The sequence below is a fragment of the Miniopterus schreibersii genome, assembly GCF_964146895.1.
Source record: "Miniopterus schreibersii genome assembly, chromosome: 5".
Classification (NCBI taxonomy): Eukaryota; Metazoa; Chordata; class Mammalia; order Chiroptera; family Miniopteridae; genus Miniopterus; species Miniopterus schreibersii.
This window is the reverse complement of record NC_138106.1, coordinates 20,870,161-20,894,271: the sequence shown is the minus strand read 5'-3', so window position 1 is coordinate 20,894,271 and position 24,111 is coordinate 20,870,161. Positions and strand designations below refer to the sequence as shown.

Sequence of the window (24,111 nt, the reverse complement as noted above, 5' to 3'; positions counted from 1 at the left end):
TACACTGTATGTTGTCAATTAATGAACACAACTTTTCCATTTCAAAAAGTTCACTTTTTCTTTTTTTTGAAAGGAAATTGAATTTGTGGATGGTTCACTTTTAAAATTGAAAAGTTACGTTGAAGTTTATTTGGAGCAACCAGTGGAGTTTAAATTACTGTTGGTTGAAATGGATTCCGACGAGATTGTATGGAAAGCAAAACTGAGAGAATGTAAGTGTTTCATATCTTAAATGAAACCTGGTTTGTGGGTGGTGGGGGTGGGAAAGCAAACAGAGTAATTGTCTCGTCATCATAACATTGACAGAGCTGATGAAGGGAAAGGCCCCAGCTCCTGGGACAGAGGTGCGGGCTCTGGTTCTTAGGTTCCCATGTCCAGCCCTTGGCAGTCAGTGGGTGGCTCAGTGAGTGTGCATGTGTGCGTGGGAGGGGTTGGACGGTAGAGTTGGCTTTTTCTTACCACTCCGAGGTTGAGATCTCAGATATTTTAATGTGAATTAGGGGTATTGTGATACTCTCTTCTGGGACCTGGATGCAGATCTGCATCTTGGCTGACTGTGTGGCTCATTTGCTGATTCTGCCCCTTCGGTCTTCAACTGATGGCTCCCGCTCTGGGCGATGACAGCTCTGCTGTGGGCCCCCATACCCTGTTTAATTTTTTGGTGCTGAGAAGCCCTCTGACAACCTAGACCATCCTCTTCTGCTCTGGGACAAGTGGGGGAGGACTGCAGCCCATGGGGATCCCCTCTGGAGAGGGGAATTTCAGGGGACACTAGACAGCTGTCCCTGGCCGCCTCAGGCACATCTGAGCTTGACCTCCAATTCTAGTTGAAGGGAGTTTTTAGAACAGCAGACATGTGAGTAGTGACCACATTTTGGCACCAAAAGGGAGGCAGAAACAGTGGGTTTGGAAGTGAGGTCAGGTGGTCTGTAGCTCCAGCTCTGGAATTAGCCAGCTCCGTGCGGGATTGTGGGCCAGTCTTTCGCCCACTGTGGCTGTAGCATCCTTACGTGCACATGGCACCGAGCTTCCTCCTGCCGGTGCCACATGTTTGTAACAGAAATTTTCTTTGCATCAATTGCATTTTGGATTATGATACCTTAACTCTCTCCCAGTATCCCACGTAGTCCCGTGTTGACTCCAGTATCCTCAAAAGCAGCGTGAGTGGCCAGTGCCAGCACCGGACATGAGAAGAGCTGTGGCCCACTCTTTTATTTCTTTTGTCCTTCAGAATTTTTATTTGGCCGTGCATGTGTGGTAACATCAAGGACCTGTGAAGTGTTTCCTAAATCTCTCCACCATCTCAACAGCACTGGAGTCCTTTCTCAGCTCATCTCTTTGTGCCCGTTGGGTTATATGTGGGGCCTGTGTTTCCTGTCATGTCTTTAGCCTTTAGAATGAGACCTGATCTAATGATTTTGGAATTCTCAGTCCTAGCTTAAGCACGAGCCTTTTCAATAGATGCGATTGATTCTGATTCTCAGTATTATACCCTTTAAGTTAGCCAGTCTGAAGCAGACCTTATCCAAGCTAAAATTACTTGCTTGTAGAGTCTGGTTGGGATTCTTGTGTTGGGGATCGTATGTTTCTCTTGGTGTTCATTCATTTGTTCAAACAAATGAACCTGAAAGATGTTACTTGTTAATCACAAGTGCTGTAGCAATATTGCTGTTAACACATAGCCACCTGTATAACTGACGCTCTTCTGGGCTAAGAATAGCCTCTCTGTAGTTTTAAAGACCACTTGGTAAGACCTCTCATGATGCTTGATTTTTTAAAAAACTTCTACAATGATACTGCCTTGTAAGATGTATCTCGTCTTTCTTATTATTTTTTTGGCTGAGCTAATGGTTAATTGATTAGTCACCACTATTAAGGCATCTTCACTAAAGGGACCTATAGAAGGCCTGTGTGAGACATAAGCACCTCCTAGAGCAGCGGCTGAATTTCACACAAGGAAGGTGGTGTGAATCACAACAAAGTGATCAGAAGGAACCCCAAATGCAGTGGTCTCCAAAGTACAGAAGGAACATACGTGAGACTGTTCTGGTGGAGTACATATAACTACATTTAAAATTAAAAATGTTTGTTTTTATGGCTTCTTTCTCCATGGGGCAAGTGATGCCACTGTTGTATTTACAGTCGTCGTAGATTTAAAGAAATACTGAGTAAGTAACGTTTCACCTGACGTGTGGGTATGGCAGAAACCTTGACAGTGGTGTGTAGAGGGCTTGAGTTTGGGAAACACTTGCCTTACAAGACCTGTCAGGAGGAGTGTTCATTATTTATCTAAAAATTCAAGCCCAGTGCATTTGCGCACATACCAAGTGAAACCCTAAACTCATATGTGAACCTCAGAGAGGCTGCCAGGACCCTAGAGCTTCACATACTTTCACAAATTGATTTCTTTAATTCTAATTTCATACTGTCTTTTCTAAGTGATGTTTATTGTGCTTTAACAGGTGACTGGGTTCAACATAACCGGAGTCAGAGCATTTCAAAAAGTAGCACAAGTGGTAAGTGCTGGTAACTGGACATTAAGCGAGTCGTATCCACACTTCCGTTCCTCCCACCCACTGGGATTTTTATTTTTCTGCACAGAGGTGGTCGCATTAAGGCTCTGTAACTCTCTTAATCATCTGAGCAACCTTGGAATCTGTTTTCAATTGGTTTCTATCTGAATGATGATTTTTTTAAAAAAAATGCAGATTGAAGTAATAAACATAATGGAAAGCCAATTTGTTGATTTTTTTTTTTTAAGGTAGCAGGCGACGTAAAATAAGTAGCACCCTACCTGAAGAGGAGGTCTATGATAAGAGAATGAAGCAGGTTGACACTTCAGGTTTGTAACAATATCCTCAGTGGCTATAAATCATTCCCCTGGTCTCCCCCGCCGAAATTCATCCATCACACACACACTCGGGTTGGTCCTCCTGGAGCCACATCCAGCTGTGCGCGCCTGTGTCCCAGCTCCTCAGGCCTGGATGAGGGTCCTCCTCGGCCTGCCCCAGCCTGCTCTTCCAGCTTGATTCCCCACTCCTCACCTTCACGCAGCAGTCCTGCGGGGGGGGGAGGCCCTTACAGTCCTCAGGGGTAGGGTCATAGCCTGTCCACCTGCACATTTCCCATAGCACTGAGCATGGAGCCTGTGTAGAAGACAGTGAGCGTTGCTTGAATGAATGGAATTGTGAATGTCCATGTGTGTGTTCATTGCTTCTTAGCTACTTCTGAGTGGAGCTCCTCCAGCTCAATTATTAGAGGCAGGTCTCAACCTAATTTCTTTCAATGAAAAGGCAGAGACCAAGACGCGGTAGTTGTGAAAATATAGTAGAGATTTAAAACATTTAACAATACTCACTCTAAGGAGCCAGGAGATGGAGTTCTTCATGGCTCAAAATGCAAGTCCAACAAGAATTCACAAATCTAAGTTTAAAAATCCAGACTCGAATTATATGAGGCAAGGTCTCAAGCATTTGGGGACCTCATGTAACTCTCCAAATTAACCCTTTCATCAAAATACCTTTTACTATTACTGTAAGAAGGTGTGAATCTCTAAAAGCAGACAAATTCTATAAAGTGAAATAAGATATTTTACAGTTTATAGAGCAGGAGGCTGTGAGAATGAAATATATGTGATTTCACTGTATATCACTAGAAACGTTTTTATTAAGTCAACACCAAAATAAGTGAGGCTCTGGAATTATGTTTTAAACCTAATTACACTGAGATACAATTTTTTCCAGTGCTATTGAGATACAATATACAGATAAAATTGTATATACTAAAATGTACAACATGATGATTTGGTATACATACACATTGTGAAATATTTACCAGTCAAGTCAGTTAATGCATCCATCACCTCACAGTTACTGTTTATTTTAGTGGCAGGACCACTTAAGATCAGCAGAATTTAAGTATACAATGCGGTATTACTAACTGTAGTCACCGTGCTGTACATTAGGTCCTCAGAAATTATCCATTATCCCTGAGTGTTACATAGTTTTGTGTTAAATTGATTTATAGGACACGTTTTTCTTGTTTCATGCAATTATTGGGCTATTTAAAATGAGCTCAAATACCAAGTAGCTAGAAATAGCATCGAAATGGTCAAATACACCTAGAAAAATTAAGGATTTCCAACCTTCTTGGAGTTGACAATGTAGGATGTAAGTAAACAAATTAGTAAAGATTTTTTGTTTGTTCGTTTAGGTATTTCTGTAACATTCTTTGAGATACCCAGTCACTAGCTTGGTAGTTTGAGACTCAGTATATCACTGTTGCTTTTCAAAATAGGATCAGCGCTCAACCTTAACAAAATTACTTTGAGATCTTGTTAAAATTTAGGCCGAGAGTCTCCTACAATGAGTTTTGGGGTGGCCTTGAGAACTTCCATGTGCAGTAGTTTTCATTGGCAGTTCTGGGAGCCAGGAGCAGTCGCCCGTGTGCCAGGAAACCACTAGAGGGCGCGGGCATCTTTACGAGCCCGTTCTTCAGTCTAGAAAGTTAGAGAGGAAACCAGGTACAGATGTGAGATTCACATTAATAAGTTGTCCTTAGAGCAGAGGTGTTGCATCCCAGGAACTACTTTTCTCACTCCTCACTCCCTGCTGATGTTCTCTCCGGTGTTCGTAGTGCCTCGAGGGTCCTTACCCGAAACCCTGCAGCCCGTGAGTTTGGCGTCAGCGTAGCACAAAGCGACCACCGAATATCTAGTTTACCGTAGGGCTGATACTTTTTATGGGGCCAGTGGTTTGCTTTGGCAATTATATGCCCTTCTAAGATTATGACAGTTTCTTGGAGATCAACAGATACTATTACAAATACCATCCTGTGACTTTTCTGTGGAATGTTTTCCCCCTAATGCCGGGAGATGGCATAATGGAGATTTCAGTTCAGAGCTCTTGCTAACATTTAGAGACACAGAGTGGGCAAGGGCAAAGCTGTATCTTTTTCTTTTTGAGCCACATCAATTATTTTTGGTATCTGAATTTTTTTTTATTCCAATCTAATTTGTGCCACTTCGTAAAAGTCTCATGTGTAATTATTATGCACAATATACCCCAGTTTAATATTATATAAGAGTTCCTGTTAGTCCTTAAGATATTTTGGAAAGCAGGGATTTGGGGGGGGGGATTTAAATATATTTTAAAACAGTTACAAAGTTACAAATATAGCATCCTTTTTAATAGAAGGAGAATACATTGTCATTGTAAGTGGTTATAAATGATTGACATGTTGAGAGGAACTACTGAATTCCTCATCTGCTTTTAGGTGGAGCAGAGACCCTATTAACAGACGCTCAGTTGATTACCCTTGCTGGGAAGTTGGGCAAGGACTGGATACAAATTGCCATTGTCAACCTGGAGTTGGACATCAGCGATATTGATGCTATCCGGGAGAAGGAAGATGATGTTACAATTTGTAAGTTTAGGATGCTGAAAAAATGGCAAGAAAAGCAGCAGAGTAATGCCACAGTCCAGAATTTATATAACTGCTTGAAAAATGTCTCAGCTGAAGTCCAAGATGTGCTGGAAGGTGAGCCTGAAATTTTCTTAAACCACTGACTTGGAATCAAGCCATGTCTTTGTGAATAGCAAATTTCTGCTGGAGAATGTGTTGCTTGTTTATTTATAAGCTTGTGTTCAGATTATTATGCAAATGCAGAAGTAAGCTCGTGGGCTGCCCTAGTCTGAGTCATGATGATTTGTGCTTGGACTGAGAGGAAGGGTCGGATCCCAGCTTGAGTGCTGGCTAGCTTTGTGACTAAGCAAATTCTTAACCTAACTCTAAGCCTCTCTGTTCCCATCTGTCAGATGCAAAAACTTCTATGTACTCGTCCGTTGTAAGGATGAAAACAGGTCATGCATGTAAAGCTTCAGGCCGGTAGTGAGGCTCAGTAAGGAGTAGATATGAATGTCATGGTACTTGGGACATCTGGTAGCACTGAGCCTGCTGGGCCTTCCCGGCACTGAAGCAGTGCTCGAGGAGTCCACGGGGTGGCACCAGTGAACCTCAAGTGGCAAAGGGGAAGGAAAAAAGCAGAGCCCTAGAGGCCGAAGGGAGTTGTTTTTTGTCTCAATCTAGAAAACCACAGGGTTCCTTCCTTTGTTTTTAAGCACTTCTTTTTTGTGGTTTTGATTTTGTTATATCCAAGGTCAAACCAATTCAAACTTTGATTATTAGGCATTGTTATCGTAGTTAACAAATGCAGCGTTGCCTCTCAGAACCCTCGATATAAGCCAGAGAGAGGTGTTTATTTGGCATGCTACTTAACTTTTTATTCCAAAAAGGATGTAAAAGTGTGTAAATACCCTAGAAATTTATATGGAAGTAAAAGCACTCCGTGCTCCCTCAGGACGCTTTCAGAGGTGGTGGGCAAGGCTGCTGAACTCCCCCTGTAGACGTTGGGTGCACAGGCCTCAAGCAAATAGGAAAACAAGTTTCAATATCAAATTTCTCATTCTTATGCTTGGATATGTTGAAATTATGTAAATTTGAAGACCCACATGTGGAAATCTGCTCATTTGCATGCAGCAGTGGCCACATCGTGCTCTGATAACCACATATCACAGTGTCTGACTCAGAAAATCTCTCTCAAGCCCCTTATAACGGGTTTATTTTGTGGGTTTTTTGTTACCTTTTTGTCTGCTCCTGACCTCATTGACCCTTGACTTGCTGATACATTAGAAATACAAGAGGATGCCCGGTCAGGCATGGCTCAGCGGTTGAGCGTCAACCTAGGATCCAAGTGATCGGGGTTCGATTCCCGGTCAGGGCACATGCCTGGGTTGTGGGCTCAATCAATGACTCTCTCATCATTGATATTTCTCTCTCTCTCTCTCTCCCTCTCCTTTCCTCTCTCTGAAATCAATAAAGATATATTAAAAAAATAAAAAAAATACAAGAGAGTTTGTGACATTTTTTGCAGTGAAGGGACCATACAAACTTATTAGTCCAAAAAAAAAAATCTTCTGTGAGTTAAAAACAAACCCACATCCCCCCAAATTTACCGTTATTTTATGCCCTCCCGTAGCCAAAATACCTGGTTAATTGGCTGAATTTTATATTTTTATCAATATTAGAATATTTTAGTATCTTGTAATCATAGCCTTTAAATTGCAGTGGCTTCTCTTAAGCTCAGGAAAACTCAGCAACTTCCAGGAATTCCTTTCCCCCCCCCCCAGGAGTTTCTTTTTTAACTAGACAAGTGATTTTATTTCAATGCTTGCCTCTTTTTGTCTCAACAATGACTCTTTGAATTTGTTTTAATTCTTTCTTTTGTCAGGTTTCTTATAGGGAGTATGAAATTTGGAAGACGAACTGCAAAAGGAAACCTCAGGAACTTTTATCTGCAAAACACCATTTCACCTGGTCATTGGGTATAGACTTAATGAGATCTTGAACTTCACAGTCTCTGGAAGCACCTTCTCTACAGCCAGTCACTCTGTAGCCCACACTATCCATGGACAAAGAGAATGTAAAATTTTGGAAAACTTGAGGAAGAAAACACCTTTATAATATCAATATTTTTTTTCTTTTTTGGCATCTCTTGCTCACACCATCCCACCAACTCCGCCACCCAAATGAGTATAAAATGACTCAACTCAGGTGAGAAATGTGGTAATATTCTTTTTGGAGTAGTGTGGACTATGAAATTCTTACCAAGTGTTTGAAACATTTTTTGCAATTAAATAGTGGTGTACTTGTATGGATTTAGTTTAGCTTCTATCATATTGACATTAATAATGAAAAGAGGTTCCTGTTCTTTCAGCTTCCACACAGAGAGACACACTGTACCTCTGGGTACAATGCATCTCTTTATGTGGGATATAATTTCTGTATCTCACAGGACTATCTTGTCTGGCTAGTGGTCTGTTAAACCGTTAAACCAGTCATGTTGCCTGGTCCTAGAGGGATTAGAAAGGAATGTAATCCTCTCCCATCTCAGTGTTGATGAGCTTGATCACAGTTGGTTTCCTCACCTTACTGGACAAGTTCAACTGGGTCCATTATCAGAGTTGCTGCAATTTTCACCAACCTTCTGAAATCACCGGGCCAAACACTACATTTCTTGACTTTCACCCTAGGATCATTTACTTCCCGGGTGGGGAGGGTAGCCTTAGCAGGACCAAGGGAAAACTGTCATCTCTTCTTGAAGAAGACTTGCCCCAGGGAATTATTAATGGGTCACATTGGCTCTTGATAATTGGTGAGATGTTTTTTGTTTGTTTTTTGTATGTATAGATACTGTCACTCTCCCAGAATCATGCCTGTGGTGATTAACATTTTGAATATGTTTTGTTAACTTATTTGAAGACACTATAAATTGCCATTAGTCTTCAGTCATTAGCTGGAAAGTAAAATAAATCTCAATGAATTAACCAGAGAAACACACTTAACTGTTGTTTTGCCTGTGAAGAACAAATTTACTTTATAAAAAATAACGTATTTTTAATTGTCCAGGATCCTGTGGAATTCAAATCAGTGTCACTTCAATGAGTTGTTTTTTTTTAAATTGTACTATATTTTAGGAAACACGTGGTGTTTTAACATTCAGAAGTGTAAACTACTTTAAGGACTTGACTTTTTAAATGTTTATTATTTTTTACATGTTGTTTTTCAAAGAAAAGTATAATTTCAGAGGTGCTTTGTATATAAGCTGGTTTCCTAACAATTTTCAACCTCTTTCATGCTATGGATGAAGGGAAGGAAAATAAACCTGCATTTGTACCGTGCAAATGTAGCTTCTTTGTGTTCGTGTTTACTTGCTGTGACCTCGACTGGGTGTTGGTTGGCTTTGGGCCCAGTGGCCCAGTTCTTGGACTGAGGCTGAAGTGAGTGTAACCCCAGGAAGACTAGTGCACCCGGAGTTCGCATAGGTCTCACTCCAGGAATGCTTGAGAGTTTCCTCTCCACCCCTGGCGATGGGAAGGTATGTTTTTATTATAAACCAGGTGGTTTCGTATTAGTTCCTCACCTGTGCTGCTCTCTAATGGGATTTTTCTGCATGTTTGGAACTCATTTCACTGTATTGCTTTAGGGCAAAAGTTTCCTCCCCTGCTTTGTCACGTGGAAGCCGTTTTCACTGTTTTCTAAAGAGGACACTGTCACTGCCGATGTGTCAATGTGTCCTCATGCGGGGGCTGGTTTCAGCAGTTGCCGGGAGTCGTCGGGTGAGTTGATGCGCTGCTGGCTGAAGGGCACGGTCCCAGCCGGGTAACCTGGGAGTCACCGCTGGGATTGCGTCTTTTCCAACCGGAGTTTGAACATTTCTGATAATGGCCCTGTAGATGCTGACACTAAAACAGAGGCCCTGGGGTTGAATTCTGAGCTCGGGGGTCTGCAGCTCTCCCGGCTTCTTCGCTGGGACTCCAGCTCTGCCCTGGGCCTCCCGGGGACTGGGATCCAGTCTGTCCCTGTCACGGTGTCGTTCCCCAGTCGGGCAGCCTGGAGGTGGCCAGGCGTCATTCTCCTGGGGAGCCCATCCTTGCTGCTCGCTAGGACCCCCGGCACTAGTCGCACAGATAGAAAGGGGTACGCTCTGCATTGACAGCGGTGTTTTACTGTCGAGCAAGTTGGGAAATTTAGATGGTTTTGTTCCTTGTAAAAGCCTAACTGCAGGGAGGAGCTTAGACGAGTTCAGTGAGCTGAACATTCCCTGAGCTGTAGAGCCGTTTGTGAAAGGAAGTCTCACCTGGAACCTGCACTGGCCAAGCACTCGAAAGTGGCCCTGCTCTGGCGGGCAGGGCGGTGGGTGAGTCCCTGGGGCTCCTGAGGGGTTACTGAGGAGCCCTGCCCACCCCGATCCTCTCCTGTGGGGCAGTGTGGGAACCAGCCGATGATATGACTGAGAGGGCCTCTCAAACTGCCGTCTGGGAGTTCGTTTCTAAGATATCTGCAAGGGGAAGTGGTCACTTTCCAGTTTACCCGTGTGGTGTGTTGGCACATTGTTTCTGAAGGACAGTAACCACATAATCCCAGATGGTAGATATGTAAGTTATTTAAATCAACAGGCTTATGAATTTTAGAACCCCCCCCCCCAATATCAGCATGTATAATTGTTTTGAACCAAGCAAGCCTGTGCATTTTATAATTTCTAACGTTTTTTAAATTGGGGATAATTTGATTTTTAAAGACCGTAAAGACTTTATTTATTCCTAGATTAGAAAAGAAATGAACAAATGGGAACCCACGAAGATTTGCCTTTCTCTTTCCAGCATGTTTGAGCGCCAGGGCCGGAGGACGCAAATCCACGTGTAACATGGCGTTTCCTGTATGGAGGTTCTCACAGTGTAGTGAGGGCGAGAGGAGATGCATAAAAAACATGATGATGCTTGTACGGTTATGATGAAAGTGTCCCATGACTTACTGTGACCTTAACAGGGGAGGCTAAAGGGAACATTGGTTGTGTGCACAGGCTGGACACTCCTGGTGTGCAGACTGCCACTGTGTCACTGTCCTCACATGGCAGTGGGTGGGGTGGATCTCTCTGCGTATCTCCTAATAAGGGCATTAATCCACCACAGAGACTCCATGTTTATGAGTTAACTAACTTTCTAAAGTCCCCATCTCCAAATGCCATCGACTTGGGGGTCAAGGCTGCCACATATGAATTTTAGGAGCACCCAAACATTCGGTCTGTAGCAATATTGTAATGCACTTTGCCTTGAACTAGGAAGCCAGAATTATGCTGTACCACCAATGTGTAGTCCTCAAATGGTCACCACTGGCCCAGGGAGACACACAGCCTCTGACCAAGCTGCCTTCCCTTTTTATTCCTTTGTTTTCTTTCCTCCTCAGGGTGTCTAAGGCCTTTTGCATCTCTGGAGTGGCCCATTACCCACCTTTGGATGTCTGGCTGGCTTGCTCCCCAGAACTGTCCCTGTTCCCCAAAGCTCTGGGCCCTTGGTTGGGGCAGCTGTCAGCTGGTTTTCATGTTAATTTTCTGATTACGTCATTCTCATGTGTGAGAAACACTGTCACTGTTTATTTACATTTTAAAAATAATCTGGTAAACGAATTTCTAACAGGCCTAAAAAAACTAAATTACTTTGCTCCCCACCCTTTGTGCTGTGAAGGCCAGGTCTCTGCTTTTTGCTGTGGTATCTTGCAGCAAACTGCCTCCTATCAACACCCTCAATATGCCGAGTGCCGTGGAGAGGCGTCCCCGGCACTCAGGTCTTTAAGCAAACAATCTGACAATTTAAAGCAGTCGATGTTGAGGACTGACCAGATGCCAGCACCATACAGTGTCATTTCATCCTCACAATGGCACTGGGAAATAGGGAGGGGCTACAGTGTTTTGAATTTCACAGATAATAGTAGCAAAGAGGCTTCAGCCAATTTGGCCCGGTTGCCAAGCCCAAAGACTAATAATAATTTTCAAAAATTGCTCACATTTATTGCATATGTATTACGTGCCAGGCCAGTGCTAGTGCTTGGCATGAGTTGTTCCATTGCACCCTCACACTGATCTCTGAAGCAGGTTCTAGTATTATCTTCAATTCTTGGAATTGGAAACAGGGAGAAGTTAAAACATAGTCCTGTTCTGTAACTTAGAAATCGCAGACTCAGGCGTAGAGAAAAAAGTGGAAAATGGACCACGCCATGAAGAATGGGATTAGTTGTGAAGATGTCTCTTGGCCAGACATGTTTTTGAAGCGTATGTCACGGTCCTTTTCAGAAACCAAACTAACCTCTGCATTTGTCTGTATAAACCAGTCCACGGGACGGACGATCTGCTTGCCTCTCCTTGTTCTGGGCACAGATGAGATAAATTACCATCCCATGTGAGGAGTCTGCGGTCCCAGCCCCATCAAGCCCTTTCCACAATCAAAGCTGCTGAACCCCCAGACCCTGCACTTAAAGACAAGAAACTCCTGTCTGTGAGTCACTTGAGGGTCACTCCAGCTTACGGAGGGATCCCTAAAGAAAAAGACATATGTGATGGGGTCTGGCTTCCAACAATTTCCATCAAGTGGGGTGAGAATCTGAGAAATGAGTATGTGCCACACAGATGAGGACCTGGGGTGGCCAAACACATCCCCCTCACAGTTCACAGGGATATGAATTGGATCTGATAGGGAGGATTCACATGAGGAAGGGGGGCCCCTCTAAAGAGTTGGTTTCCTAGGGGCTTTTCAGATTAAGGAGGAGTATGATTATCAGAGTCTAAAATGACCTGTTATTCCGTCAAGTGAATCTTTTAAAATTCACATGGTTTAGAGAATTAAAAAGATGGGCTTTAGTAGTTGGGTCATTAAGAGCACCTCCCTTAAGCCAAAGCAAGGCAATTATCCATGTGGTTCAGGCAGACATTCTATATAATTTAAGGCAAATGGACAGTTTTTCTCATTGTAATTTAGAAACAACCTCCCCCTAAGGGCCCAAAGGGTCATGAAAATTAGAATAATTTAACTAGAAGGCCTCTTAATGATGTTTTTCCCAGTTGGAGGATATTGTTATGTATTTGTCTAATGCACAGTATGTTATGGGGCTGTGGCTAACAGGGATAAGCATTCCCCTGTATTTTAGATTCAGATGTTGAACAAAAATAAAGTGACTCACTCGAGGACCTCAGCATTAAAAGGTATCTTGCCTTACCAGGCTCCCTTTAAAGTAGATTAAAGTCATTAGGAAATGGGTAAGAATATTGTGGCAATCTTTACAAGGTAATTTTGTTCAAATTTCATCAGCGTTTTCCGTTTCCCTACAATGTGTATTCTAACACTTAAAGTATTCCAATTACATTAGAAAAGTGTGAAAGTTACTTTTAATTCCATCATTTTATTTTTAGAACAACATAAGGTATTTCTCATCCATTTGAAAATAAATACTTTAATAAATAGAACATAAATAAATATAAGTTCACATGCCTTCATGAACACAAAATTATATAAATAAATATTTTAAAATAAATTATGCTGGAGTGTTTTGACAAACACTTTGATATAGAAATAGAAATAGCTTATCAATTCTTGTTCTGAAAAAAAAAATAGTGAAGAAAATTTCCATCCTTAGCAATTTGCTCATGAAAACTTTAAAAACAACTTAGCCATAGTAAATGTGGAATATATGTCATGAAAGGAATCATTTAAATAGAGTTGTCACATGTTCAACTTTTGGGTGGTGACTAATGTAAACAACATGAAAATTACTAGCTTAAGTAGGATTAGGTCAAGCCACCACCTCCTGCACAGCCTATAAAAATTTCTTTGGTTCCGATTTTTATAAAAATGACTTTAAAGCTGGGAGAGACCCCAGCTTTTTAGGAAGAACTCAGATAGCTCATCATTCGATCGATGGTCACTGCACGGATTCTGAAAGCATGAAGGAGAATGCAGAGCTTGACTTTCGTCTTATAAAAATCCAGCTCTTCAAGGGAGGGTTTCTGTGGCACAGCCTCACTGTTGAAATTCAGGGCCTAGAAGAACAGACAGTGAGCGTGACACATGCGGTATTCCAAAATTAAGACATTCACCCATAAATGTGGGGGAAGCCAGCACGTCTCAGAGCCCGCAACCCACACGCTCATTACATCTCAACCCAGCCTGGTCTACTCCCAGCTAGATGGCCAGGCAGAGCCCGAGAGAAATTCTCATTATCCAAGCACATGGATCTTCAGTGAGCTCGGGAGAGACCCTGAAAGCTGTTTCGGAATCGTCAGAAGTTGCATTTTAGAAAGGAACGATTCCTTGAAGATGACATCTGCTGCAATATCTAATTAATCCATAAATGTTGCATTAGGAAGCGAAGCCCTTTTTAGAGCAGGGAGGTGATGGATTGCTATTGACCAAAACTATCAGTAACAGATCTGTTTACTACAGAAACTCATTTGTGTCAAATAAACCTGGCAATGGATCTCCCAGTTTTAGCCCTTTGATTTGATAGCTCAAAGCAAGACCTTCTATTTGCACAATGATCGATAATTCCACTTGTTCCTGAGAAAATGCCTAAAAGAAAGGTAGGGTGGGTCAAGTCCTCCCACTTTACAGAAGGAGAAACTGAGGGAAAGGGGGAGCCAATGGCTTGAGTATAGTTGTCTGGTTATTGGTAGAAATTACTCCAGTGCCCAAATCACCTGACTCTGTCCTGAAACTGAAATTATTATCTACAATTCTGTAGATGGTAACATTTGTTGATACTTGCATGACATTCAGTGCCTTTCAAGCAAGTAATTTGGCGAAAGAATGAAAGAAAAAGATTCTTTTTCAGACAGTGGTTTCTGACACCGTATTTTTATCCCATGCCCTGGTCACCAAGGCACTCACCCTGCTCTTTCTTGTGTGAATATTTCTCTGTGTCGTATTAGCATCGTGTGCTATGATGATTGAGAAATTACAAAGCAAGTTCTTGCCTATGAGTAACACTGTGGCTATCCCCGGGTGATAGGTCATTCTTTTATTTCATTCACACTTTGGTTGAGAATGGGTCAGACCCAGGCACTAGCCCTGCTTGTTTTCTCTGGCAGTGTTTGCAGGTGTGCCTGCTGGCCCCTCACATACACATCCTGGAGCTTTTGGAAGTGAGGTAAGAAGCACAGTGCAATCCCTTTGGTGGGGGCTTAAATACTGGCTCTGCCACTTGCAAGCTGTAGGATCTCGGACAAGTGGCTAACTCTCTAAGCTCCGGTTTCCTCCCTTGTACAGACCCCATGTGGTTGCTGTGAGGACAACGTAAGGAAATGTATGAAAACGTTTGCAGAGAGCCTGGTTCATGCCACGTGGTCAACAAACAGGTGGCTGCTTTTCTAAATGTGACCTGCCTGTGTTTGCTCTTTCTCTAGAAGATACCCTCAAGATTATAGCTCTGCAGGGGTTTTAGAAGGAGGGATTTCTGGCCTCTCCCAGTCCAGGAAGGGTGGGCTGACCATATACCTCTCCATCAGGGACCCTGGCTGGCTGTCTCAGCATAAAGACGGTGCCCTCACTGATAGGATGAAGGCCTCACCTGCATCAGCTCATCAATAGCTGCCAGCATGTTTTGATCCAGAGTGATCTGCCTCTTAGGATCCATCAGAAGCTTTGCATTTATGGCCTTGAACTCTACCTGGTACATCTTCAAGTCCTCATAGAGACTACTGAGGCACAGGGTCTGGGCGATATGACAAAATGGGGAAGAAACCATTGAGATAGGCTAGAAACGTTTCCCTGCCCCTCTCCTCCCTGTTGTATTTGAGGAAAAAGTTCTGTGTCTCACCGTCATAAAAGAGGCCTTTCTGGATGCCAGGCAACTCCCATTCTAGAAGAAAAAATAATGAGATGTCAATGGTATAAACTCATAAAATGGGCTGAAACCTTTAATTATCTGACTTACAGTTATGAGAGAGATCCCTCTGGAAACCAGGCAACTCTCATTCTAGAGAAAAAAAAAATCACACATCCAATATATTAATTTTTAACAAAATTTTCTGACATCTCAAGCATATGTTTTTTTATGTGGTTAAAAATGACTAACAAAATTTACCACCTTAACTATTTAATTCTCACCCGAGGATATTCTTTCCCATTGCTTTTTCAGAGAGAGTGGAAGGGAGAGACAGAGAGAGAGAGAAACATTGATGTGAGAGAGACACATCGATTGGTTGCCTCCCGCACGTGCTCTGACCCGGGCTGGGGACTGAGCCTGCAGCCCAGGGCACGTGCCCTTGGCCGGAATCGGACCTGGGACGCCTGAGTCCACAGGCTGACGCTCTAACCACTGAGAAAACCAGCCAGGGCCCATCGTAACAGTTGTTAAGTTCAGTGGTGGTAAATATATTCACATTGTGAAAAACCATATCTCTTTTTATAAATTTTTTTCAAATCTAACTTTGAAGTGGGACCTGTTCAAGTTCCATGATGGTAGAGACCAGAAACATGCACATTTTTATAAGAAGATGAAGCCAGGATACATGGATTTTAATTGTATGACGTGCTTTGGGAGATATGTCCGTACCGTGGCTAATTCCAGTGGTAAGCAGGCCTCTACCGTGCTGGTTCTATCTTTTGTGATATCTTCATGATCGATCTCTTCAGAAGTGCAGGAGTAGAATTCTAGAGTTTGTTTGGCCTGTAAAAATCATAAGGAGAAACCCCGGCTATAATATTAATAAGGTACCTGGGTCCCCATACCCTGGGGTGCCAACAAAGCCAGAGCTGGCTTCCCTTGGCCTCTATTCCTTTGACCTGTAATAAAGTCAAGGTCTTTAGAACACAAAAGGAAACAGGTCATTGATACTGTCCCTCCCTCCTGTCCCTTTGCTTTTAGGACTCGTTTCCCTGGATGACATGTTTTTCCATTGTGTAAACACTATAAATCATTTCAACAGGCTGTGCTAATCAGCATCTATGCCACGCTGTGACACTCGCTCCTGGTGAAGACGTTTTTTTCTTTTGCCAAAGCTCCTGTGTTTTATGAATATCTTTTTCAATGACAACTTCTAAAGGGGAACTGTTACAGTCACACTGGATGGATATAACAAACATGCAGCCCTAAAGACAAGTTGAGATTAAATTTGTGGTACACACACACACACACACACACACACACACACACACACACGTCATCTTACAAGAGCCTTGGAAAGCACTGGTGAATATAATAATGAAATTTATCTTAAGAAGTTGATGACTTTTTGATTGAAGATCAAGATCATTTTTCCACTCAACAAGTCTGGTGTGTGCCAGGCATTGTGCTAGGCACTAAGGAACATGACAAGGAGGAGGACTGTGTTCTGTCCCCCAGGATTCCAAGTTCATCCGAGGGGACAGGCAGGTGCCCAAATGCCTAGGAGACATGCCAGCTGGAGAGAAGAGCTGAGAAGGGTAAGGGGGTTCTGAGAAGGGGGTGGAAAGGGGAGCAAAGGCCTCACCAGAGATGGGACATCTGCAGGAGGAGGGTTAGGGTGTTGATCAGCAGAGGTGGGGGAATTTCAGGCAGAGGGAACTGTGTGAGCTTGAGAGTGCAGAACATATTTGGGAACAGTAGTGAAATCCCCATCTGTGGTAGGCAGACTAATGTCCCCAACACACACCACCAAATATATCCCCCTCCCAATCCCTGGAACCTGAGAATATGCTACGCTACATGGCAAAGGGAGATTAAGGTTGCAGATGAAATTAAGGTTGCCAATCAGATAGGCTTAAAATTGAGAGGTTATCTTGGGTCATCTGGGTGGGGCCAATGTAATCATTGGGTCCTTATAAGTAGAAGAGGGAGGCAGAAGAGTCAAGGTCAGAGTGATACAGCATGAGAAAGACTCAATTAATTGGCCATTGCTGGTTTTGAAGATGGAAGGGGCCACATACCAAGGGATGTGGGCAGCCTCTAGAAACTGGAAAAGGCAAGAAAACAGAATCTCCCCTAGTCTCCAGGAAGGGTTACAGCTTTGGTGACACCTTGATTTTAGCCCTGTGAGACCCATTTTGAATTTCTGACCTCCAGGGATGTAAGATAATAAATTTGTGTTGTTTAAAGCCATCAAGTTTGTGGTAATTTGTTACAGCAGCCATAGAAAACAAATACCCTGTTTCTGGAGGTGCTCAAGCAAACCTGGGCAGTCACTAGACTGATGGGGTTGTAAAAAGTTAGGTTTGGAAATGTGGGCGCCCTGTCGTAGTTCTTCAGATCTTTTCAAGAGAAATTGGAAATTTGGGTTCTTTTATGAAAGGTCCACTTTTCAATGGCATCAAACTAAACAATCAAAATAAAACATAAAAGATATGGGCCAAACTCTACAAATCTGTGTGCTGGATACAGCCTGTGAATGGCATGCATTGGCCACCTGTTCTCTGCAGTAGCCAGCTATTTGTTTTGGCAAATTTGACACAGGAATGATATAAAAAACATCCAACTGAGTTCTGCAATTCCTGACCTTTAGTGCTACATCTGGGGGAAGAGTCAGCCTTTTCATATAAAGCATCTATTTAAATTGGAGCTCCTAAATTTTATCCACATTGAACCTTTCTTCAGGAATCACAGCACTTACCGCTGCAGTTTTCCTTTGGTGAGCCGCCTTTTTAATTAAGATTGATTGAGCTGTGAGGAGCAATTGGCAGCGCATCATGAAAGATAAGGGGAAAAAGACTTCTTTCAGAAGGCCTTGTGGCATTGAGCTTATTTTAAGATACTCATAAAACAACCAGCTAAAAATATTCAAGAAAGATTTGCTAGAGAGCAGGAAGGCAAAAGAACATCTTTGAAAACATCAGTCTTTGGCCCTTGCAGCAAAAGCAGTAGCTATTAGAGCACTTTTAAAGGGGAAAAAATACATATATTTTTTGCATTAAAATATGAAACCTAAAAAATGAATGAAGCTGTAAATAAAATTAGATAATTCTCTGCCTAGAAAATGAAGGCTGGGCGTGCACAGTCGCAGGCTCTCTGAAATGCGTTGCTCTGACAACGCACCGAGTGGCCAGACTGGAAGCTGGGGAGCCGCGTGAGGGGCAGTCTCATTCATCTCTGCAGCCCCCAGAGCGCCGAGGCTGCACCTAATAACGGCTTCCTGGATTGATAAGTGTGTCAGAGAAACAGTGTGGGCCCGACACAATTAATTCCATCTCTGTTGGCAGGCACCAGGGAACACTGTAAATATCCACTTTCCTCTGTGTAGACACAGCCCAAAGGAATGCCATTATAATTTATTACCACTCTTGCTTTCTCTGGAGACACAATTTCATGGAGACTCTTTAGCTAATAGTTGGGCCATTTGTAAAGTTCCCTCTTCCTCTCTTGACAGCTCCTGATAAACTTCCACAGTTTCCCTGCAGGTGACTAGGGGCTTGGAGAAGCCCCTTCCCTAGAAAGCTGCTAAGTGGGAACAAGGACGTTGAAAAGCTCACCTTCTGAAGCGCGTGGCTGACGGTCTTCAGCAGGCTCTGGGAGTGGCTGACACACGGAAACATGGCCGGGCCTGCTGTGGCTATGGGCAGGCTCCTGGCCAGACCGAGGTGTAGGACCAGGGGGACCACGAGGAAGAGGCCTGCAAGGGAATGCAGCGCTGGCTGGGGCCGGCCACCTGGTCTGGCCTGCCTCTGCCTCCCACCAGTTCTGGTTCTCTCCACCCACCTACCTCTTCTGGGTGCCAGCCGCCCTGCCCTTGAACCTTCCTCAAACACCTGAGAGATGAATCAGGTGCTGGGGAGGCAGTGCTCTAGTCTAGGGTCAGAAGCCAACTCGCAGCAAGGAACCCCTGATGGGCTCCGGCGAGGGTGCTGGACTCAGCCCTCAGCCAGAAAAACTCCCCATTTCAGCAGGGGGAAACTGAGGCCGGTGGCGAAGGGCCTGCCCAGACTCACACGCAGCGGGGTGACAGCGCCTCGCTTGGCAGTGGGCCGGGCTCTGCCCTCTTAGAGCTGCAGCTGAGGGGCCCTGGGCAAGAAGCCACCCCTGGGGCCTCAGTTTCCCACTCGTCACCGGGCTTTTTCAGCAGGTGAGGGGTAAGCAGTTAAGCCTCCCGCCCCCTGCCTTCTCCCTCGGCTGGAGCTGCTGATCTCTCCAGCCGGCCCGCAGCCGGCCCTCCCGCCCCACTCACCGGGCGGGCGCATGCTGAGCGCACGGAGCGGACGGCGGGGCGCGGCAGGTGAGCGCGGCGGCTGGGAAGCCCGCCGGGGGGTCACATTTTTATAACTGCCCCAGGCGCTCAGGACTTTCCCCGGACTCTGGTCTCTTGCTTTCTGTCTCTCTCGTCTCTCTCTACATCAGCTTCTCGGTGACACGTGGAGCTGGGACCGGGGGCTTGCGCGCTTTCGGATTAACTCCCAGCCGCGGTCGGTGGGGACGGCCCCGCCGCCTCCCGCCGGGCCCAAAGCGAAAGCGAAATCCGCGGGGCCGCCGCGCCGGGCCCCAGGCTCGCCCGACCCCCCGCCGGCCCCCGGTCCCGCCCCCGCCCCCGGCCCCCAGCCCGCCCCCGCCGCCCGCAGCGCCCCCTCCCGGCGGAGCGCCGAGCCCGCGGCCGCTGGGCACCTGGCATATCCAGGGCGCGCCCTGCTGGGGGCCACCACCGAGCTCTGTGTGGGGTGGGCAGTGTATTAATTTGTTCGTTAGTTCATTCGTCCGCCGGTCCGTCCGTCCGTCCGTCCATCCATCCATCCATCCGTCCATTCATCCAGATGGTCCACAATGTGCCAAGCATGTGCCGGACCTTGTGCCAGGCCTGGGACACCCAGCGGTGAACAGGTCCCTGTGGGGCACTCCCATGTCAAATCTGACTCGGTGGGTACTATCTTAAGCATGAAACGGGATGAAACAGACTGTGTAATAACTGCTGTCTTAGAGAATCCAGATTCTTACAGAGTCCAGGAGAGAATCTGACAATTTAGTGGGACAGATGCACAGGGTCCTGGGAGAAGCCCAGGGAGAGGGCACCTCAGCAGGAGCAATGGGGGCAAAGAAGCAGCAAAGGCTTCCAGGAGCAGAGGCCCCGGCCTGAGTGTGGAAGGATGAGTGGGCATTAGACGGCTTCCAGTGGGATGGGCTGCAGGTTCCAGGCGGGGGACAGGGATCAGCACAATCAGGGAGGGGAGAGGGCAGTGGCTCTCTAGGGGTCCTGCTGTCAGGGACTGGACAGACTGATGGGGCTGTGCCATGAGGGTAGTAAATGCCATGCTAAGGAGTGTACATTCTGCCGAGGGTGGTGGGGAGCCTTCCAGAGTTTTAGGCAGGAGATATGGTCTGATTTGCATGGTGCAAAGATTTCTGCAGCAGTAGTATGGAGATGGATCCCAGGGGTCAGCAGCGGAGCAGAGGGAGCAGGTGGGAGGGTGAGGCCAAGGCCCCAGTCAGAATGGAGAACAAAGAGGGGCGGGAGGGATTCTCAGGACAGGGACCGGCCAAGGCTTGGTAACTCCTCGGGTGTAAGGGCCAGGAGACACTGAGAATAGTTGAATGGAGGTTGTTCTGGTTCCTGCACAGGGGTTACTGTAAGAGGGGAGAGAGTCTGGAGGAGACAGTGAGAAGTTCCATTTTGGATGTGCTGGGTTTGAGGTTCCTGTGGACTTTTTAGTTCACTCATTTCTACCACAAGCATTAGTCACCCTGGGTGTCTATGGAAGGGCGGGGTGTGTTTGGTCACCCACTCACAGCTTCTGAAGGGTCACACTGCACCGAGGCATCAGGACTTCACTGTGGAGCTGCCAATGTCCACCTGGTGCAGAGTCACCGATCTTGGATAGTGCTAAGCCTCTCGGAACGCAGGAGGGAAGAGTGGGTGTTTCCTCGCCCTCTCCTCTGGGTCTCCATTGACTGGGGTAGATGAGACCACTGTAAGCCCTGAGGTGCTACCATGAACACTTGGCTGGGCCAACCTCTACGAAGACGGGATGGTGAAGCCAATTAGGAGAAAGCTATGTCAGCCCCTGGTCTGATTCCAGCTCTCTCAGTTGTTGGCATCAGGCCCCCTAGACAGATCATTTGCTCAAAGATGATGAGGCGCCCACCTTAGGGACTTTTAGATATATGTAAGTGAGAGCAATAGTTGATCACTAAGGCTCCTTCCAGTGCTACTGCCTGTGAATTCCCCCACGGGGATAGAGACCAATGGGTTGTCAGAAACAATTACATTCAGCAGATTGTGTGAAGCAAATGAGGGGTGCAGAGCTGTGTTGTTGCCATGGGGTTTAGGATGGAGTTAAATGTACTTAAAGTCAGAATGAAGTCAAGTTTATCACAGTTGAGCTATTTCTCCCCTGGAAGGCTGTCTCCTATGGAAAAGTAATTTCTGTGGCATAAATAATCACAGGCCTCTGCTCAGAATGTATTCTTGGACACCAGACAGAGTTTCTAATCTATACTTTTGTGAAACAGTTCTCTGATGTGCTGCACACACTGTGGCCAAAGTGAACAAAAAACTTCTTCTGGGATAACATTACTTTTCTACAAGAGGCATTATTTGACCCAGACACTTCTACACAGTGTCTGACATTGTATTGGAAGTCTCGACCAATGCTATAAGGAAAGAAAAGGAAATGAGAGGTTTAGAAATTGGAAAGGAAAAAGCAAAATTTTTATTATTTAGAGTTGATGTACAGAAAAGCAACAGAAATAATAGAGAAAATAATAGAACTAATAAGAAAATTCAGCAACTTCACTGGATACAAATATCAACTAACAAAAATCAACCAGGTTCTCTACATCTGCAACAAGTAATTAGAAAATATAATAAAAATAATACATCAGATAATAAGTAATAAAGAAGATACTATTCACTATAGGAGCCAAGTTATATAAAGTAACTGCCTGTAGAGAGAAAGGCAGTACAGTGGTTAAGAGGATGGGCTGTAAATTATATGAATTTAGGTTCTGCTTCTTGTGTTGTTACTGTGTGTTCTTGAGCAAGTTACTTATCTCTCTGGGTTTCTCATCTGAAAAATGATAATAAGAGTACCCATATTTTGGGTTGTTGTGTTTATTACATGAGTTAGTGTAAGTATAGAATAGTCTTTGAAATGGAAATACATCCCATACTCTTGGGTGAAAGACTTAATATACTAAGAGCTCAATATATAGTATCCTTTAGTTAATTTACATAGTCAATGCAATCCCAGTACAAATTACAAATAAAATTTTCTGGGGAACTTAATGCTAAACCTACTCTAAAATATATAAGAATAAAAGCTTATGGCTATCTAAGCTAAGTTTGAAAAGGAATCATGAAGATGTGGAAGTTGCACTTCCTAATATAAAGACATAGTTCAGAGCAATAGTAATAAAAATAGTGTTTGACAAAAGAACAGTTAAATGAACTATTGAAATAAAAATAGAGCAACCAGAACAAACTTGTATATATGAGTATTTAGTATCAGATACAAATGACATCCAGATTAATGAGGGAAGCAAGGGTTATTTAGTAGAAAGTACTCCATGTGTGATAAAAAATAAAACTGGACTCCAACCTAAAACAAAATGTAGAGCTGAAGCCATCGGGAAGTAGATTAAAGACAAAATGTGAAAAGTAAAGTTATTACAGTAGTAGAAGACAATGTAGGAGACCATCTTGTCACTCAAGAGTGGGATAGCCCTAGCTGGTTTGGCTCAGTGGTTAGAGTGTTGGCCTGCAGGGTCCTGGGTTAGAGTGTTGGCCTGAAGGGTCCTGGGTTCGATTTCAGCCAAGGGCACATACCTCGGTTGCAGGCTCAATCTCTGACCCAGACAGGGGCACACGCAGAAGGCAACCAATCAATGTGTCTCTCTCACATCAATGTTTCTCTCTCCCTCCCTCCCTCCCTCCCTCCCTCCCTCCCTCCCTCCCTCCCTCCCTCCCTCCCTCCCTCCCTCCTTCCCTCCCTTCCACTTTCTCTGAAAAGCAATGGAAAAAATATCCTCAGGTAAGGATTAAAAAAAAAAAAGAGTGGGACAAGATACTGATAAATTTGATTACATAAAAATTAGGAATGTCTGTAGTATGATTTCCTGTTAACCATGGACAGAGTTAACAGACAGCTGACAGATTAGAATAAGATATTTTGCAATGCCTAATACCAATAGGGAAGTAAACAGGAACTCCTGTAAGTCAGAAAGAAAGAAACAGAAATCCCAGTGAAAATGAGCAAAGCATAAGAACAGCGAGGAAACCCCAAAGGCAGACCAGCATCACGAGACACTCAGATATATTATAATCAGGAAAATGCAAATGAAAAGAATGAGATACCATTTTATAACCGGCTGGCAAAAACGAGTATATGGATACTGACAAGTGTTGGTGGAAATGCAGGAGTCCAGGGCCCTTTATATGATGCAGGTGGACTGACGCAGCAGCTATGTTGGGAGGCACCCCGGCCCGGCCTGGTCGGATTCAGTGTATGTACACCTGAGGACCCAGGAGTCTACCTGGGGTGCATATCCCAAAGGGATTCTTATCCAGGCCCCTAAAGAGACATGTGTAAGGATGCTCGTTAAGTCACGGCAGTGGTGGGGAGTTGGGGGCAATCAGTTGCCCACTGCTGGGGAAGTGAGTAGGAAAAATGTGAGGGACCCAGTTCGTGGAGTTTCTGCAGCGGTTACAAGTGATGGGCTGGATGTATAAGCAGCAACATGGACAAATCTTAAAAACACAATACTGGGTACAAATATAAGGTAAAAACAGAATAAGATCTGTACATGATACTAGAGGTAGATGATTAAGCCCCT

At 44.5% G+C, this 24,111-nt stretch overlaps 2 protein-coding genes across 2 annotated transcripts in view; one reads left to right on the top strand and one right to left on the bottom strand.

Annotated features, from left to right (window-relative positions):
- The window catches only part of LOC308557938 (uncharacterized protein), a gene marked incomplete at its 5' end in the record, with an annotated part of 33,806 nt that extends 25,061 nt beyond the window's left edge, over window positions 1–8,745 (top strand). Inside the window, 5 exons of the mRNA XM_081138833.1 lie at window positions 74–212; window positions 2,463–2,516; window positions 2,762–2,842; window positions 5,275–5,538; window positions 7,289–8,745. Coding sequence (XP_080994959.1) covers window positions 74–212; window positions 2,463–2,516; window positions 2,762–2,842; window positions 5,275–5,538; window positions 7,289–7,299 — 549 coding nt within the window. The 3' untranslated portion in view covers window positions 7,300–8,745. The remainder of the gene's footprint in view (window positions 1–73; window positions 213–2,462; window positions 2,517–2,761; window positions 2,843–5,274; window positions 5,539–7,288) is intronic.
- A 4,013-nt stretch (window positions 8,746–12,758) lies between these two features.
- IL12A (interleukin 12A) lies at window positions 12,759–19,858 on the bottom strand. Its single transcript, XM_081137675.1, has 7 exons — window positions 19,520–19,858; window positions 18,828–18,967; window positions 15,940–16,053; window positions 15,319–15,360; window positions 15,202–15,243; window positions 14,953–15,096; window positions 12,759–13,426 (listed from the first exon to the last, which is right to left on the bottom strand). The coding sequence occupies exons 1-7, from the start codon at window positions 19,530–19,532 to the stop codon at window positions 13,271–13,273; spliced, it is 651 nt and encodes a 216-aa protein (XP_080993801.1). The 5' UTR covers window positions 19,533–19,858; the 3' UTR covers window positions 12,759–13,270.
- Between the last annotated feature and the right edge of the window lie 4,253 nt (window positions 19,859–24,111).